At 48.7% G+C, this 14,607-nt stretch overlaps 1 protein-coding gene across 8 annotated transcripts in view; it reads left to right on the top strand.

Moving 5' to 3' along the window:
- herc1 (HECT and RLD domain containing E3 ubiquitin protein ligase family member 1) overlaps window positions 1-14,607 on the top strand; it is a 48,437-nt gene that overhangs the window by 11,757 nt on the left and 22,073 nt on the right. For 4 of the 8 annotated variants that reach the window (XM_076734983.1, XM_076734965.1, XM_076734973.1 and 1 more), the window contains 25 exons: window positions 427-648; window positions 1,747-1,899; window positions 2,256-2,388; window positions 2,800-2,991; window positions 3,136-3,360; window positions 3,583-3,756; window positions 3,861-3,975; window positions 4,112-4,232; window positions 4,327-4,498; window positions 5,139-5,481; window positions 6,970-7,090; window positions 7,283-7,373; window positions 8,147-8,418; window positions 8,818-9,033; window positions 9,205-9,325; window positions 9,572-9,809; window positions 9,927-10,099; window positions 10,820-10,975; window positions 11,051-11,157; window positions 11,242-11,352; window positions 11,439-11,609; window positions 11,802-12,041; window positions 12,238-12,321; window positions 12,711-13,270; window positions 13,880-14,516. In XM_076734983.1, the coding sequence (XP_076591098.1) occupies window positions 427-648; window positions 1,747-1,899; window positions 2,256-2,388; window positions 2,800-2,991; window positions 3,136-3,360; window positions 3,583-3,756; window positions 3,861-3,975; window positions 4,112-4,232; window positions 4,327-4,498; window positions 5,139-5,481; window positions 6,970-7,090; window positions 7,283-7,373; window positions 8,147-8,418; window positions 8,818-9,033; window positions 9,205-9,325; window positions 9,572-9,809; window positions 9,927-10,099; window positions 10,820-10,975; window positions 11,051-11,157; window positions 11,242-11,352; window positions 11,439-11,609; window positions 11,802-12,041; window positions 12,238-12,321; window positions 12,711-13,270; window positions 13,880-14,516 (5,148 nt within the window). The remainder of the gene's footprint in view (window positions 1-426; window positions 649-1,746; window positions 1,900-2,255; window positions 2,389-2,799; window positions 2,992-3,135; window positions 3,361-3,582; window positions 3,757-3,860; window positions 3,976-4,111; window positions 4,233-4,326; window positions 4,499-5,138; window positions 5,482-6,969; window positions 7,091-7,282; window positions 7,374-8,146; window positions 8,419-8,817; window positions 9,034-9,204; window positions 9,326-9,571; window positions 9,810-9,926; window positions 10,100-10,819; window positions 10,976-11,050; window positions 11,158-11,241; window positions 11,353-11,438; window positions 11,610-11,801; window positions 12,042-12,237; window positions 12,322-12,710; window positions 13,271-13,879; window positions 14,517-14,607) is intronic. The other 4 variants (XM_076735011.1, XM_076735028.1, XM_076735002.1 and 1 more) reach the window with 3 other exon arrangements.

Below are 14,607 nucleotides of genomic sequence, written 5' to 3'. Positions count from 1 at the left end.
CTGTGTGGGCAGAGAGAAAAGCTGTGTTTGGTTCTTCTGAGTGGCCTCTTACAGCCACAAGTCTTCCAATATGCATTTCAACAAGAGGAAAGCAGTCTGTGCCAGTTCCAGTGACCTCAACAATGGAGGCAGCTGCTTTCCAGGAACTGTTTCAAATGTTAATTCTTGTGGACTGAAGTTTCAGAGAGCAGTGGATGGTTGTGACCAACTGTGGAAGATTTTGCCCTGAAAAGAAATAGAAATAACTCTCTTGTTCCGGTTTCCAGCAGACCTTCTTCTTCGCTTGTTTTTGGACCCAGACGTGCTGTTCTAACGTAACCCCGTAACAGTGAAAACAGACACAGACTGAAACGTTCAGGGAAGGTGGTAAACGCTCACGTTTCTCACGTCTGGTCAGCAACCTTACTTGAATGTGTGTGTCCACAGAGGATGCAGCTCGACATCATCCTGACCAGCCTGCAGGACCACACCCACGTGGCCTCGCTCCTGGGTTACAGCTCGCCCGCCGACGGCCCCGAGGTGCTTTCATCTGGCCCGGGCTTTACAGCACCCCCGGACCCCGCGTACAGCGCCACGGCGGGCCACCCTGACACCCACCTGGCTGAGATCCTCATGAAGACGCTGCTCAGGAACCTGGGCTTCTATACTGTAAGGAGGCGCTGCACGAGCTCCGTCGGAGAGCGCAGAGTTTGCTCTTATTGATTTCAATTTCTGTGTTACTCAGTAACGAACCATTATTTGTGAGATCATTATGATCTATTTAGAATCGACAAAGGCAGGCAGACATTACTCAGGAAGGAAGTCATCAGTGAAGTGGACGTATCGAGCACCGTTGTTGCTCTCCTCCGGCTCTCCGTCTCTCAGCCTTCTCTCAGTATTCGAGTGCTGGAGGCAGAGCATGACTCATATATAATCCTTTGTTATTATCACCTGCTGCCTTTTTCCTGGCACAGCAGTGGCTGGTTCCTGTGCCTCGCTCTCTGAAGACGCCATTTATTGATTGTAATACACACACACACACACACACACACACACACACACACACACACACACACACACGCACACAGGCACAGGCTGTTTTCGAGTGTGTCTGATTATGCAGGTCTGAGCAGAGACGGATGATTAGACTGCGAGGCTTTCTGCCGTTGAGTCACTTCTTTTGGGTATTTTTGCTCTCCTCACTCGTTCCTTTATCTCCACAGCTCTGTTTTCTGTTTTGAGGGAAATCACGAATGAAAAACTGAAATAATTGATTGATTACATAAAAAACAGTAATGAATGAGGTTTTTGTGCTCTAAATTTGACGATACCAAGAATCCAGATTTCAGACGGAGGGTGGAACAGAGTCATGATTCTGTGTGTCTCATCAGTGTCACAGAATTCAGCCTCTATAATTAGCTCATGGTTGCCGTTTGCCATGTTACATTCCTGTTGTATTAATAGAAATGGGGACATGTTGATTCTAATCTACAAATCTGAGAATCTGAATTTTTCAAAGGACAAACAGGACAAACAACCCAGATGCATTTGGGCATGAGAGTCATGTCTCATGCTTTTAAATCTGCACGAACTGCAGCTTCCTGAACATTTCCTGCAGTGAAAACACACATTTCCTGGACTGTGTTCCCTCTGGCTCTGAGATCTGATTCATCTGCCCCTCTGTATTAATAAATTCACCCACCTTCCACACCTGTTGGTAATATCTTTGGACTTTTTTTCTGATTTGTGTGTGTTTGCCTTGTGCAGGATCAGGCATTTGGAGAGCTGGAGAAGAACAGCGATAAGCTGCAGCAGGGCACGTCCTCATCTGACAGCAGCCAACCAGCTCACCTCCACCAGCTCCTGTGTTCCCTGCAGAAGCAGCTGTTAGCATACTGCCACATTAACTCTGTGACTGAGGTATGACCCCTGAACTGTCCCCGTGTTTGTTGATGTTGGCCCTGTTCAAACACGCTCGCTCTCTTCCACAGATAAGGGTTTTATTATGGTGAAAAGAGCTTTTACACGATAAAATCTCCTCCTGCACACTCTAAACTCCTTGGTCCAGTGCCATTAGGGTCATGTGACTGAGGTCTTCTTGCGACACTGGTGATAACATGATGTTTCAGTGTGGATAACACAAAGATACACACCAGGCAGACTTGAAAGGCAGATTCTCCATGATGATCAGCTTATTCTTTGTCAATAACGTGTCATTTTCTCACTGGGTGAAAAGATGAGTGTCAAAACGTTCTGATCTTCACGTTTCTGTGCAGAACTCCAGCAGTGTGGCTCTTCTCCACAAACATCTGCAGCTCCTGCTGCCTCACGCCACAGATATCTTCTCCCGCTCAGCTGCTTTGATCAAAGAGAGTTCCTGGAATGGCAGCATACGAGAGAAGCTACAAGGTGAAGCGGCTCGATGGATCTCTTTTCAGCCGGGCTGGAATGCCTCCATGTCTCCCACTCCGCCCATGTTAACCTCGGCCGCTCAGCCTCTTCTCCTTTACCTCTGCCTTCCATCGTGAAACACTCTCTTTATTTCTGTTGATATGTTGCTCTTTCTTAGAATCTTTTTCACATTTACCTCATGTTTCAAACTCAGAGTTATCTGTTTTGATATTAAACTGTAGGATCATTTAGTCACAGTAAACAGAAAAAAGAATCTTTTCATGACCCTGCTACCCATTTTTTCTCCCTTTTTACTTTGCTTGTGTGTTTTTAGTCTGAAATAATTTTTCAGTCAGCATTGATGTTTCTTCCTCTTGTCATTACTGCTGTTTTAAAGCTCTGAACACTGATCCTGTCCATCATCTGCAGATGTGATCTACGTGTCCGCGGCAGGCAGCATGCTGTGCCAGATAATCAACTCCTTACTGCTGCTTCCGGTGTCGGTGGCGAGGCCTCTGCTGAGCCACCTGCTGGACCTGCTGCCTCCTCTGGACCGCCTCAACAGACTGCTGCCTGCTGCCTCCCCTCTGGAGGACCAGGAGCTGCAGTGGCCTCTTCATGGTGAGCAGGAAACAGGAAACTACACAAAACAACCTTTATATGCATCCAATCATCAGTTTTTTGGATTTCTTGGAAACATTCGTATTTGTGGCCAGTAGGGTTTACGCTAACCGTCGTCCACCGTCACCTCTTCTAACTCTCCAGGTACGTCAGACTTTGCTGAGCCGGCCTCAGGAATGTCCCTGCCGCCGCCGGCGCTCTCCTGGGTGTGGCTCGTGGATCTGGAGAGGACCGTCGCTCTGCTGGTAGGCCGCTGCCTCGGTGGAATGCTGCAGGGAGCTCCTACCTCGCTGGAGGAACAGGACACTGCTTACTGGCTCAAAACGCCGCTCTTCAGCAACGGCTTGGAAATGGACATCCCACAGCTGGGTAGGGAGTGGACAGATGCAGGACTGTGATGGCAGTTATCCCAGCTGTTGTTAAAATTCCTAGCTAAATTCCATTTTGCACTCTCTTGGACCGCCTCAGAGTCTTGAGGCTCTTGTCCAGCTGACTTGTGTTTCTGCTTTTGCCTTTTTATTCGATTATTCTTTGGCAGTTTCCTCTGTTAGTTGTCGAGCTGATGAATGTTTGTTCGCTCATGTCCTTCAGACGCCTGCATCAGCTCATTATTGGAGGCAGCTCTGTCTGGAAATGAGGAGCAGAAGCCCTTTGACTGCACGCTGCAGCCCGACTTGAGTGTCTTGGTGGATTTGGCTCTGGGTTCCTCTAAAGAACCTGCCAACAGCCTCTGGATCAACATGCAGGACTACGCCATCAGCAAAGGTCTGCCTTTTGATGAGGCATCTGATGACTTCTGTTGTCTCTGTGGTGAGACACTCGTCTCCAAGCATAAGCGACAGAGTGCTGACTGTGTTTTCTGTTTGCAGACTGGGACAATGCATCTCTCAGTAACGAGTCCCTGTTGGACACTGTGTCCAGGTTTGTGTTGGCGGCCTTGTTGAAGCACACGGGACTGCTGGGCCAAGGCTGCGGGGAGGGCAGGTACTGTGACAGGATATGTACGATATGTCGAAGGTTTCCACACTGTTCCATAGTGCCAGCCTGAATTAAACACAGTGCCACATATGTGTCGCATGTGCTATGAACGCTGACTGAATGATTTTTATTTTCCCGTCAGGTACCAACCCTCTAAGTCCCTCGCAGAGGTCTATCGCAGTGTTTATAAGGTACGAAACCGCCTGCTGGCCTGTAAGAACATGGATTTCATCCAGACGAGATCTTCTTCGCGCGAGAGGAGGGTGAGTAAACAAGCTGGATGTGTTTTCTAATGAGATGCTTCCTCTGCAAATGGATGGAACAGAAACACTCACGGACGTCCCTCCGTTTGGTCAGATTTCAGACAATCAGGACTCTCTGGACATGGACCCTCAGGAGCACTCGTTCACCCGAACCATCGATGAGGAGGCAGAGCTGGAGGAGAGGGCCGACCGCGAGAGAGAAGAGGGTCACCAGGAGCAAGACGATGAAGAGGAGGACAGGGAGCATGAAGTAATGACTGCTGGAAGTAAGTGCAGCAGCCTGGACGTGTATTTGGCTTCAGTGTGCTCAGGAACAATGTAATTAGATTCAGGTCAGTTTTTTTAAACTCTGCCTGCCACCATTCATTCACACCTCTGCTTTATGACTTATTGACTGGTGGAAAGTGATCAACAGCTTTTTTTCACTGAATCAGCCTGAAGCTGTATCTTGTTGAATGTTTGGCCGTGTTGGTTTAGTTGTGGTGAAAGTCAGACCTTCAGGGTTCCAGTCAGGTGTCATTTAGGTGCAGGAGATTAGATGGAAACCAGTTTATGTGCATGTCTCTTACTTTGATTAGAACTGAGTGTTATGCACCTGTCGGACGCTGCTGCAGCCAAACAAGCTGGGCCTTCACTCTGACACACTGATGGAAATACAATAGAGTCAGTTTAGTTACTTCTTATCTCATTTGCAGGTATCTAATTAATGTCGTAGAATGTTTGGTCTGAATGTGACAGTGTTAGACAGCGTTTTGATGTGATGCACTTGCATGGCCTTTGGTTATGAACTCTGCACTCCATTAAAAACCTTGAGTTTATTATGCGGCTGGCGCTCGTCCTCTAACCCAGCATCTTGTGTGTGTGTTTGATTTGTGTGTGTGTGTATGTGCATCTCGCACAACACAGAAATCTTTCAATGTTTCCTCTCAGCGCGGGAGGTCGCTCGCAGTCGGGACAGAGAGCGAGCCAGCAGCAGCACTGGACTGGGCTCCGGCTCCGTTTCCAGGAGCGGAGGCGGAGGAGGCGGAGAGGAGGACGCCATTCTGTCGCAAGAGGGGAGACGGGGCAGCACGGGTCTCCCCGAGGGTCAGGACCTGTACACGGCGGCCTGTAACTCTGTGATCCACCGCTGCGCCCTGCTGCTGCTGGGGGTGAGCCCTGTGCTGGGCGAGCTGACCAAGCAGAACCAGGAGGAGGGTCAGACCCAGTCGGCCACAGGAACACAGGAGTGTCTGAGCTTCATGACCAGGTCAGAGCCCGGCCCAGCCACAGTCAGGAGGGAGGGGGTGTATCGGCGAAAGCAGTCTGTGTTGACACACAAACAGTTGTTTCTGTGGTGATTTAGAGCTGCAGAAACGTCCCTCACCCGAAGAGTCAAATCAGCTTCTGTCATTAACGTTTTCCTGAAGCAAAGCATGAAAGGATAGTTTCACATCTTGGGCGGCTCAGGAGGAAGAGAGTCGTCCACCAGTTAGAAATGGTGGTTCGATCAGTGACACTCATTGGGCAAAATACTGAACCCCAAATTGGTGTTTGAGTTTGTGCTTTAATGGTTGTTATGAGTAGGTGGCACCTTGCAGCCTCTGCCAGCAGTGTGTGAGTGTGTGAATGCTGGCTTGTGTAAGAGATGGTGGAGAACACCCGCATCTCTCATACTGAGCATAAACGTATTAGAAAGTTTGGCCCCAGATAATCCAGTGGGTACTTTCCAAAATTAGTCTTTTAGTGCAAAATTCAGTTTCTCCCTGGACATTTTTTTCTTGCTGAGCTGCAGAAGAAGAACAGTAACACAAAGTGGAACTTACACTGAGAAGGATGGAAGATGCTCATTTAGTGTGGCCCTCTCAGATTGCATATTAGCTCTTGCTGACGGGTGCATTTCTGCCCAGAACAAGGACTATGGATTTTGTCCCCTATGTTTCATATTGAAATCTCTTTAGGAAGGAATCTATTTGCAGCCGGTGGGCAGAGACAGAATCATTACAGCGTCCGAGTCTTTTGTCAGTGTGCATACTTTATGAGCTTTATGAAACCTTCTTTAATATTTGAGCTTGAACATATTGGAAAAAGACTAATTAGCCAACAAGGTGTAAGCCGATAGGAAAGTTTAATCGGACCAGTGTCTCAGCCAGCATTGGCTTTGAATACAAAAAACACTAAAATTAGATCAAGATCTGCAGATATTTTTTTGTGTCCACGGCCGGAAAATGTGCGTCCAATCTAAAGATCTGTGGGGGGGCTTTTTCTCATTGTCAGCTACTGTGATGGGAATTAAATTAAAGCCTTTGTATTTGCTATTGATCCATATTTGTAAGTGTTATTGAGCCTCGTCCGCCCACAGGCAGCTATGGGAAGGTGTGTCTGACGTTTTCAGAATTTTGGACATTCTGAACCTACTTTTCACTTGTTTCTACAAGTTTCATCTGAAGGTTAACACAGTGTATTTATACTCCACCTTCCACCTGGAGCACCTGGTTCCTGTTCTCTGGGGCCTGTGGCGGGCCTTTAGTTCGAGGGCCCTTAATAGAATCTGTCACAGTGAACATATTACCTCGCCCTTTTACACACCGTGTTTCGGGCCCGGTGCTGTTTGCAGGAGTGATTGAGTGCAGCTGTGGGAATTGTTTGGCTTCGTCTTTGGGCCTAAAATCATTTTTAGATCTCGTTCAGTTCAGTTATATTTGTAAGGTGTTGCTGCGACAGAGATGATTAATCAGCTCGTGTGATGTGTTTGCAGGAGTGAGAGTCTGAGTGCAGAGAGCCGTTCGGTGCAGAGCAGCCCGAGCTACAGACTGATGAAGTCCAGGAGCGAGTCTGACCTCTCCCAGCCCGAGTCAGACGAAGAGGGTTACACCCTGGTACAGCACACACACACACACACACACACACACACACACACACACACACTCACTCACATACACACTCACACACTCTTACCTGTCTCTGTCTCACTGCACGGGTGTTTTGTGTTTACGAGCTGCGTACCGACAGCTGACCGTTACGTACTGACCGCAGAGCTCCGTCAGGCTTCATGCGTGTTTCTCTTTCAGAGCGGACGGAGGAACGTGGACCTGGACTTGGCCTTCTCTCACAAAAAGAGAGGTAAAGATCATCTGCTGAAAGATTCGTCTAATGTTGCGAGTAAGGATGATGCAGGTTTTTCATTGTCATCAATCATATGTTACTCTTGTCTCTCTGTCTTTTCACCCCTCTGTGGATAGTTTATTTGCTTCTTTTGGGGCAGTTGAGCCCCAAACACAAGAGGAGCTCCAAGCAAGTAAACGATGGCATGTTTCTTCCTCTTGTTAGCTCGTACCTCCATGACTGCGACGCCCCCCATTCATCTGTCATGATGAGGGTCTTGTTCTGAGCTTCATCTCAAGACTCTTCATATTCTGCTCTCTGAGCTAATGTGTAGACAGCAAACAGACATAAAGGACATACAGATGTGCCCATTGTACAAATAACAGTTCATTCTTCTGCTTGGAGTCTTTGTTACTTTGCACAATGGTGGCTCATTCCCTGTCAGCCGTGTGATTTTATGTTTTTAACGCTGAAGAGTTTTCATGAAATTACCAGTCGCACTTTTAAAGAAAGCATCAGTACTGACAGACTTCAGTGCTTTTAGGTGGAAAGGCTAGCCCTGGTTACCATTTCACTTTTCAGCTGCAGCATTTTTCCCTCAGTGGGTTTGGAAACCCAGCGCGCCCATTATCGATGAATTCATAATGGCTGACGAAGGCTTGTGCCCGCATGGAGAATCAGCATTTGGCCATCTGATGAACTCGTATAGAGTAATGATGCATTGCACTGCATAGCTCTTAGGTGCTTTCAAGCAACATGGTCCATCCATCAAAGTTATGCTGTGAATTTATGTGTCTGAAAGGCTTTTCTCCCTCTCCTCCTGCCTGCAGGCCTGCTTCACAGCTCCCCGGACTCCCTGGCCGAGTCCTGGTTCCGGGCCAAACTGAGCCGCCAGCGGAGCTACAGCTCGGCACACTCCTACGAGGAGTCGGACCTGGACCTGAGCCGCTCTCTGGGCATCCACGCTCTCATCGACAACATGGTCAGCTTTATCAGCGGCGACGTGGGCCTGGCTCCAGCCTTCAAGGAGCCGGAGGAAAGTATGTCCACCAGCCCACAGGCGACCATCCTGGCCATGGAACAGCAGCAGAGCAGGGCAGAGGTGAGCTCAGGACGGCTCCCAGTCTGTCTGTCTGTCTGTCTCTAAGTACTCTAAGTGAGGCACACAACACTTTTATTGCTGTCAGGCCTCAAGAAACTAAAATGCGGATGTATTTTGACAGCAGACACCGGGGATGTAGTGATTTTGTGCTTGATCATTAAGTTGTTGAGGTGATTCTGATATTTATGCACTATTTGTCTTTTCTTTGGATTTCATGCCAACACAATATTGAATATCACCAGATTTATCCTTTTATACCAAAACTTATGCAGTGGTCAAATATATTAGGCTGACATTCTGAAAATAACAACATATTATTGATAATAGTGCAGCCAAGTAAGAAAAAATCCAGTCCAAGAGCTTCTCTCGACACTATTCTGGGATGTTTTTCATCTCCAGCTGCGGTTGGAGGCGCTCCACCAGATCGTGGTGTTGATCTCCGGCATGGAGGAGAAGGGCAGCCAGCCCGGCAACGCTGACCGATCCTGCAGTGCCTTCCAGTCGTCCTCCCTGCTCACCTCCGTCAGGTTGCAGTTCCTGGCTGGTTGTTTTGGCCTCGGCACCGTGGGCACCGGAGGGCTGAAAAGAGAGAGCGTGCAGCTACATCACTATCAGGTACGAGGCTGCTCACCTGCTGAGCAAACACTTCAGTTTATGGGTTTTTCAGCCTGTTGACGTGGTGGGAGAGCGCTCACTGGTTGTGCTTGAATGAACTGAGAGTAATAACCATGTTCACTGTGTTTTTACCTGCGTGTTAACCTGCCAGTGTGTACTGTTGTTTTGCAGGATGGTATAAAAGCAGCTAAGAGGAGCATCCAGATGGAAATTCAGACGGCTGTTCATAAGATCTACCAGCAACTGTCAGTCACACTGGAGAGAGCTCTGCAGGCCAACAAGCACCACATAGGTAACAGAGCCTCAGTGACGTGTTGAGATGAAAATCCTCAGATGGTTAAACTGACATTAACTCATGAGATCCCTCTGGGATCTGTTCTCACTTGTCCTTTCAAAGCCGTTCATGTATTTGTCGAGAGGTTCATCCAGGGCGACTTTCAGAGTAGGCTGAGCTCGTTATGGGGAGATGTTTAGGACCGGGTCATTCTCAGATAACACTTTTATCTCCACCCTCTCTGTTGTTCCTTCTCCATCCTAGAAGCCCAGCAGCGCCTCCTGCTGGTGACTGTTTTTGCACTGAGTGTTCGATACCAGCCAGTAGATGTCTCCCTGGCCATCTCCAGCGGGCTGCTCAATGTTCTGTCCCAGCTCTGTGGGACAGAGACCATGCTGGGACAGCCGCTGCAGCTGCTGCAGAAACCTGGAGTGTCCCAGCTCAGCACCGCCCTCAAGGTGGCCTCCACACGCCTGCTGCAGATACTGGCCATCAGCACCGGGTAAGGGCTCTAAAGGGCTCTAAAACTGGAGGAGTGGCGTTTCCTTCACATGAGTAAACCTGATCCGGTACAAAGAAAAGATTATATCAACAGCTTTGTCTTTCCCTGGATTTGCAGGACATATGCAGACAAGTTAAGTCCCAAGGTTGTCCAGTCGCTGCTGGACCTGCTGTGCAGTCAGCTGAAGAACCTGCTGTCTCAGGCTGGAGTCACTCTCCTCTCACCTGGAAATGACCAAGAGGACAACAAACATGAGGACAGTGCAGACTCTGAAAAGAAAGACTTCAGAGGTGATGAAGAGTTTTCCCTCGTTACCCTTTAATGGATTGTGTCTTTGTCCAGTCAGGAGAAGTCGTGTTGTCCCTCGTGTGTTTGATCACACACGGTGCCGTTTTCATCAACAGTAATCTGATTTGTTGACAGTTTTTCCATGATAAGCACTAAATGGAAAATATACACAGAGCTTGATAGAAAGAACTACTACAAAATGTATTTTTGTCAGCAAAAAAAGACAAATTGACAGTCGGTCAAATAATCAGGAAAAAGGAGACAGTTTTCTTGTCTGCGATGTCATAGTACACACAAAGATAGAAACTGTCAACGGACAAAAACCAAGACGTGTGTAAACACAAGAAATTATAAGTAAATGTGTAACGAGGAATTATTCAAATGAGTAAACTCGAATTCACATTTTAATTGCTTTTTTTATTCAATGTGGGCATCACGGACCCATTTTTGTCAATCCAGAACAAAGACAAAGTGTATTTAAAGAGCAAACAAACACAGACGGCAGCAACAAAAGCTTAACTACCATTCACCCCCAACACCAACAACAACACCACCCCCGCTCCGTCCGTCCATCCTGCACAGTGTTAATCAGAATACAGTGATGAACACACAGACACACAGACTTAATTAATTAAGTCTGGTGTCAAAATGACTCATGTGCTTGTTAGAAATGTCTCTAACATGCAGTTCATAATCGTCTTTGTGTTGGTTTGGTTTTTCAGCTTTGATCCGGAAGCAGCACACGGCTGAGCTACACCTCGGAGACTTCTTGGTCTTCCTCAGGAGAGTGGTGTCCTCCAAGGCTATCCAGTCCAAGATGGCCTCCCCTAAATGGACTGAGGTGCTGCTCAACATCGCTGCACAGAAATGCTGCTCAGGTACAACCAGTTTATGTCACACAACAATGAAACAGCACAGCGGAGACATTAGCTCATGGTGGCTGTTAACTGCAGGGGTCCCTCTGGTGGGAAACTTGAGAACTCGGCTGCTGGCTCTTCATGTTTTGGAGGCTGTCCTGCCGGCCTGTGAGGCCAACATGGAGGATGACCAGATGACACAGGTATACTGCTTCCATTGCTCTGATAACATCCGCAGTAACAGACTGTTATCAGGGAGTGAACAAACAGAATTTGTGCTCTTGTAGGTCGTGGAGAGGCTGTTCTCCCTGCTGTCCGACTGCATGTGGGAAGCTCCCGTTGCTCAGGCCAAACACTCGATCCACATTAAAGAGAAAGTCCAGGAACTCAAACTCCAGGTGTGCAGCCAACCAGTCTCCTTTCCTGACGTCTGTCCTGATGATGGTGATCAGTTTGAGTGACTGACAGTTCCTTTAATCCACAGGGGGAGGCAGAGGAGGAGGACGAGAACCTTCCCATTCAGGAAGTGTCCTTTGACCCCGAGAAGGCTCAGTGTTGTGTGGTGGAGAACGGCCAGGGGCTGACGCATGGCAGTGGGGGTAAAGGTTATGGCCTGGCCTCCACCGGCATCTCCTCCGGATGCTACCAGTGGAAGGTACCGTACTGTGTCATGTGGTCCACTCAGAAGCTGTTATCATCACGTTTCAGCCTTCACATGTCATCAAACAGTTAATTTTGGTATCATCTAAGGATTGAAGGATTACAGTAGAGACAGAGTATTCTTGGGTGAGATGATCTCCTTTCTTTTACACATTTTGATCAACTCCACATTTTATTTCCTTTGTAGTTTTACATCGTGAAGGAGAACCGAGGCAACGAGGGCACATGTGTCGGCGTGTCACGATGGCCCGTGCACGACTTCAACCACCGCACCACGTCGGACATGTGGCTGTACCGAGCGTACAGTGGAAACCTTTATCACAACGGGGAGCAAACGCTGACACTCAGCAGCTTCACTCAGGGAGACTTCATCACGTGTGTCCTGGACATGGAAGCCAGAACCATCTCCTTCGGAAAGAACGGAGAGGTGAGAGATGGAGCTCGAGGTCAGAAAAGTGACCACTGAAGTTTTCGGATGACAAGAGGTTATATCATGTGACGTGCAACAGTTTATTAAAACACATGTATCACAGCTGTGTGTTTGTTTACTTACACAAAATGAAATGACGGTGTCCGTAAAGGATTCTGTTTCCATCCCTCACCGCTAACCTGTGATCCCACAGGAGCCAAAGTTAGCCTTTGAGGATGTCGACGCCACTGAGCTCTACCCCTGCGTGATGTTCTACAGCAGTAACCCCGGAGAGAAGGTAGGAGAACATGCAGTAAATGTCCACCTGTCTCAGAGGCAAACGTCTCAGGGGTCATCATTTTACCTCTGCTGACTTGTTTGCTTTTCCTTTGTTGACAGTGACTCGACAGGTTCTTGGGGGACAGATTTCTTATCCCTAAGCTTTTTTCTGGTGTCATCTCTCTACTGTTTTAATAAAGAAATGAACCTCCTCACACCAGTACTTTAGTCTATGGGAACTAATTAACCATTGAGCTAATGGTGGCACATTTACATTGATGTTTTTAAAATGCTAATGTTGATTAATGTGCAGTGTCCTGTAAACTCTATTTATGAAGAATCAGATGATATGAAAGGCAGATAAAGTGAATGTGTGTGTTCATTGGCTTCGTTGTTCAATTGTCCCAGGTTAAGATCTGTGACATGCAGATGAGGGGAACGCCTCGAGACCTCTTACCTGGTGACCCAGTCTGCAGCCCCATGGCCACCGTGCTGGCCGAAGCCACCACACAGCTGATCCGTATCTTACACCGCACTGACCACTGGACCCATCGCATCAACAAGACCATGATCGAGCGGCTCCACAAGATCAAGCCTTGCTTTAGAGAGTCAGCCAGCGCATCGGGCGGCAGTGGGGGTCAGAGGCTGAAAAAGAGTCGCTCGGTGCAGAGCCGGGAGGAGCACGATGCCCAGAGGGAGAGCCAAGAAACACCCGCAAGGACGGAGGAGGAGAGGGGACGCCACGGACGGCAGCACGGCTTGGGCGAGCTGTCAGAGCACCACCTGAGGACGCTCTGTACAGAGGTGTGGCCCGTCCTGGCCATCATCGGGGGGGCGGATGCAGGCCTGCGCGTCGGTGGGAGATGTGTGCACAAGCAGACCGGGAGGCACGCCACTCTGCTGGGCGTGGTGAAGGAGGGCAGCACCTCAGCGAAGGTGCAGTGGGACGAGGCCGAGATCACCATCAGGTACCGAGTGAAACTCACCTTTGACATTTTCTTTGTGTATCTGTTGCTGTATCTGTTACTTACTGGTATACTTGAAAGCTATACCAAACTGTCAGCTCGTTACACATTTACTTTGATTTTGACAGTAACAGCCATGTAAATGTTTGGCTGTTACTGCTGTTGGGTAGAAATAATGTGCTGAATGACCTCACGGCCTCTGAAGCCCAGCGTTAAGGTGTGCTGTGATGTCATGATGTGCTCTGGTCTGGGCTCACGCTCATCAGCAGAACGACCACACAGCTGGAAAAATGTAGTTTGAGACACAGATTGTTCTTCGCTGCCTGTGTTCACGTTCCTCTGACACTCTGCATTAGCCTCTTGCTCCTTCCATTTTCCCTTCCTCTGATTTATCGTGTCCATGCTTCTGTTATTGACTTGCCCCTTTGCTTCATTGTTAATCCATTGCTCTTTGCACGGCCTAATAAATCATCAAGCGGTCTGGTTTTGTGCCATATCTTCGTTCCATCTTTTTATTTGTCTTGCATGCTGTGCTCTTTCTCTCCTGCCCTGTCCCTCACTTTGTGTTTCCTTCCCTTGTCTCTTTTCACTCTCCACTCCCTTCTATTAAAGCTTCCCAACTTTCTGGTCGCCTAGTGACACTCCACTATACAACCTGGAACCCTGCGAGCCGCTGCCCTTCGACGTGGCGCGTTTCCGTGGCCTCACCGCCTCGCTGCTGTTGGACCTCACCTACCTAACCAGCATCCATGAGGACACCGCCGCCAAGCTCAGCGCACGACGCCACGACAAGAAGCATCGCAACGCAGCCTCGACCGGACACGAGCCGACCAGTAACGAAGACAAAGCAGACAACGAGGGCCGTAACGAACAGAAGGATAACATGGGAGCCTCATCTGGAGCAGCTCCTAACACGACCTCTGACCTGCGTGTGTCCCACAGCCTGGATGAGGTGAAAGCACATGTAGCACCCAACTCAAAGTCGGAGAGTGAGATCTCCTCTGTGGTTAGCGGGGGTGTTAGCGGCAATGAGACGCTTTTCACTTCAGTTCCTCACACTCCTGCTGAGGGGAACCGGAAGAAAGGCCACGAGCACGGCTCCCGCAGTCACGAGTCCTCCACTTCCTCTGTTGCCACCCAGTCGGAAATCCACGCCGTGCAGCTGTCCTACCTCTACCTGGGAGCCATGAAGACTCTCAGCGCCCTGCTTAGCTGCAGCAAGTATGCTGAGCTGCTGCTTATACCAAAGGTACTGCAGCCGGCGAGGTTTCCTGTGCAACAACAGTTTGATCACTCATGTTCTTCAGGGCTTATTGATGAGAGTTAGATGAGAAGATTGA

The sequence above is a fragment of the Chaetodon auriga genome, chromosome 1, assembly GCF_051107435.1.
Source record: "Chaetodon auriga isolate fChaAug3 chromosome 1, fChaAug3.hap1, whole genome shotgun sequence".
Taxonomy (NCBI): domain Eukaryota; kingdom Metazoa; phylum Chordata; class Actinopteri; order Chaetodontiformes; family Chaetodontidae; genus Chaetodon; species Chaetodon auriga.
Note: the sequence above shows the minus strand (reverse complement) of the source record. Positions and strands in the feature narration are given on the sequence as shown.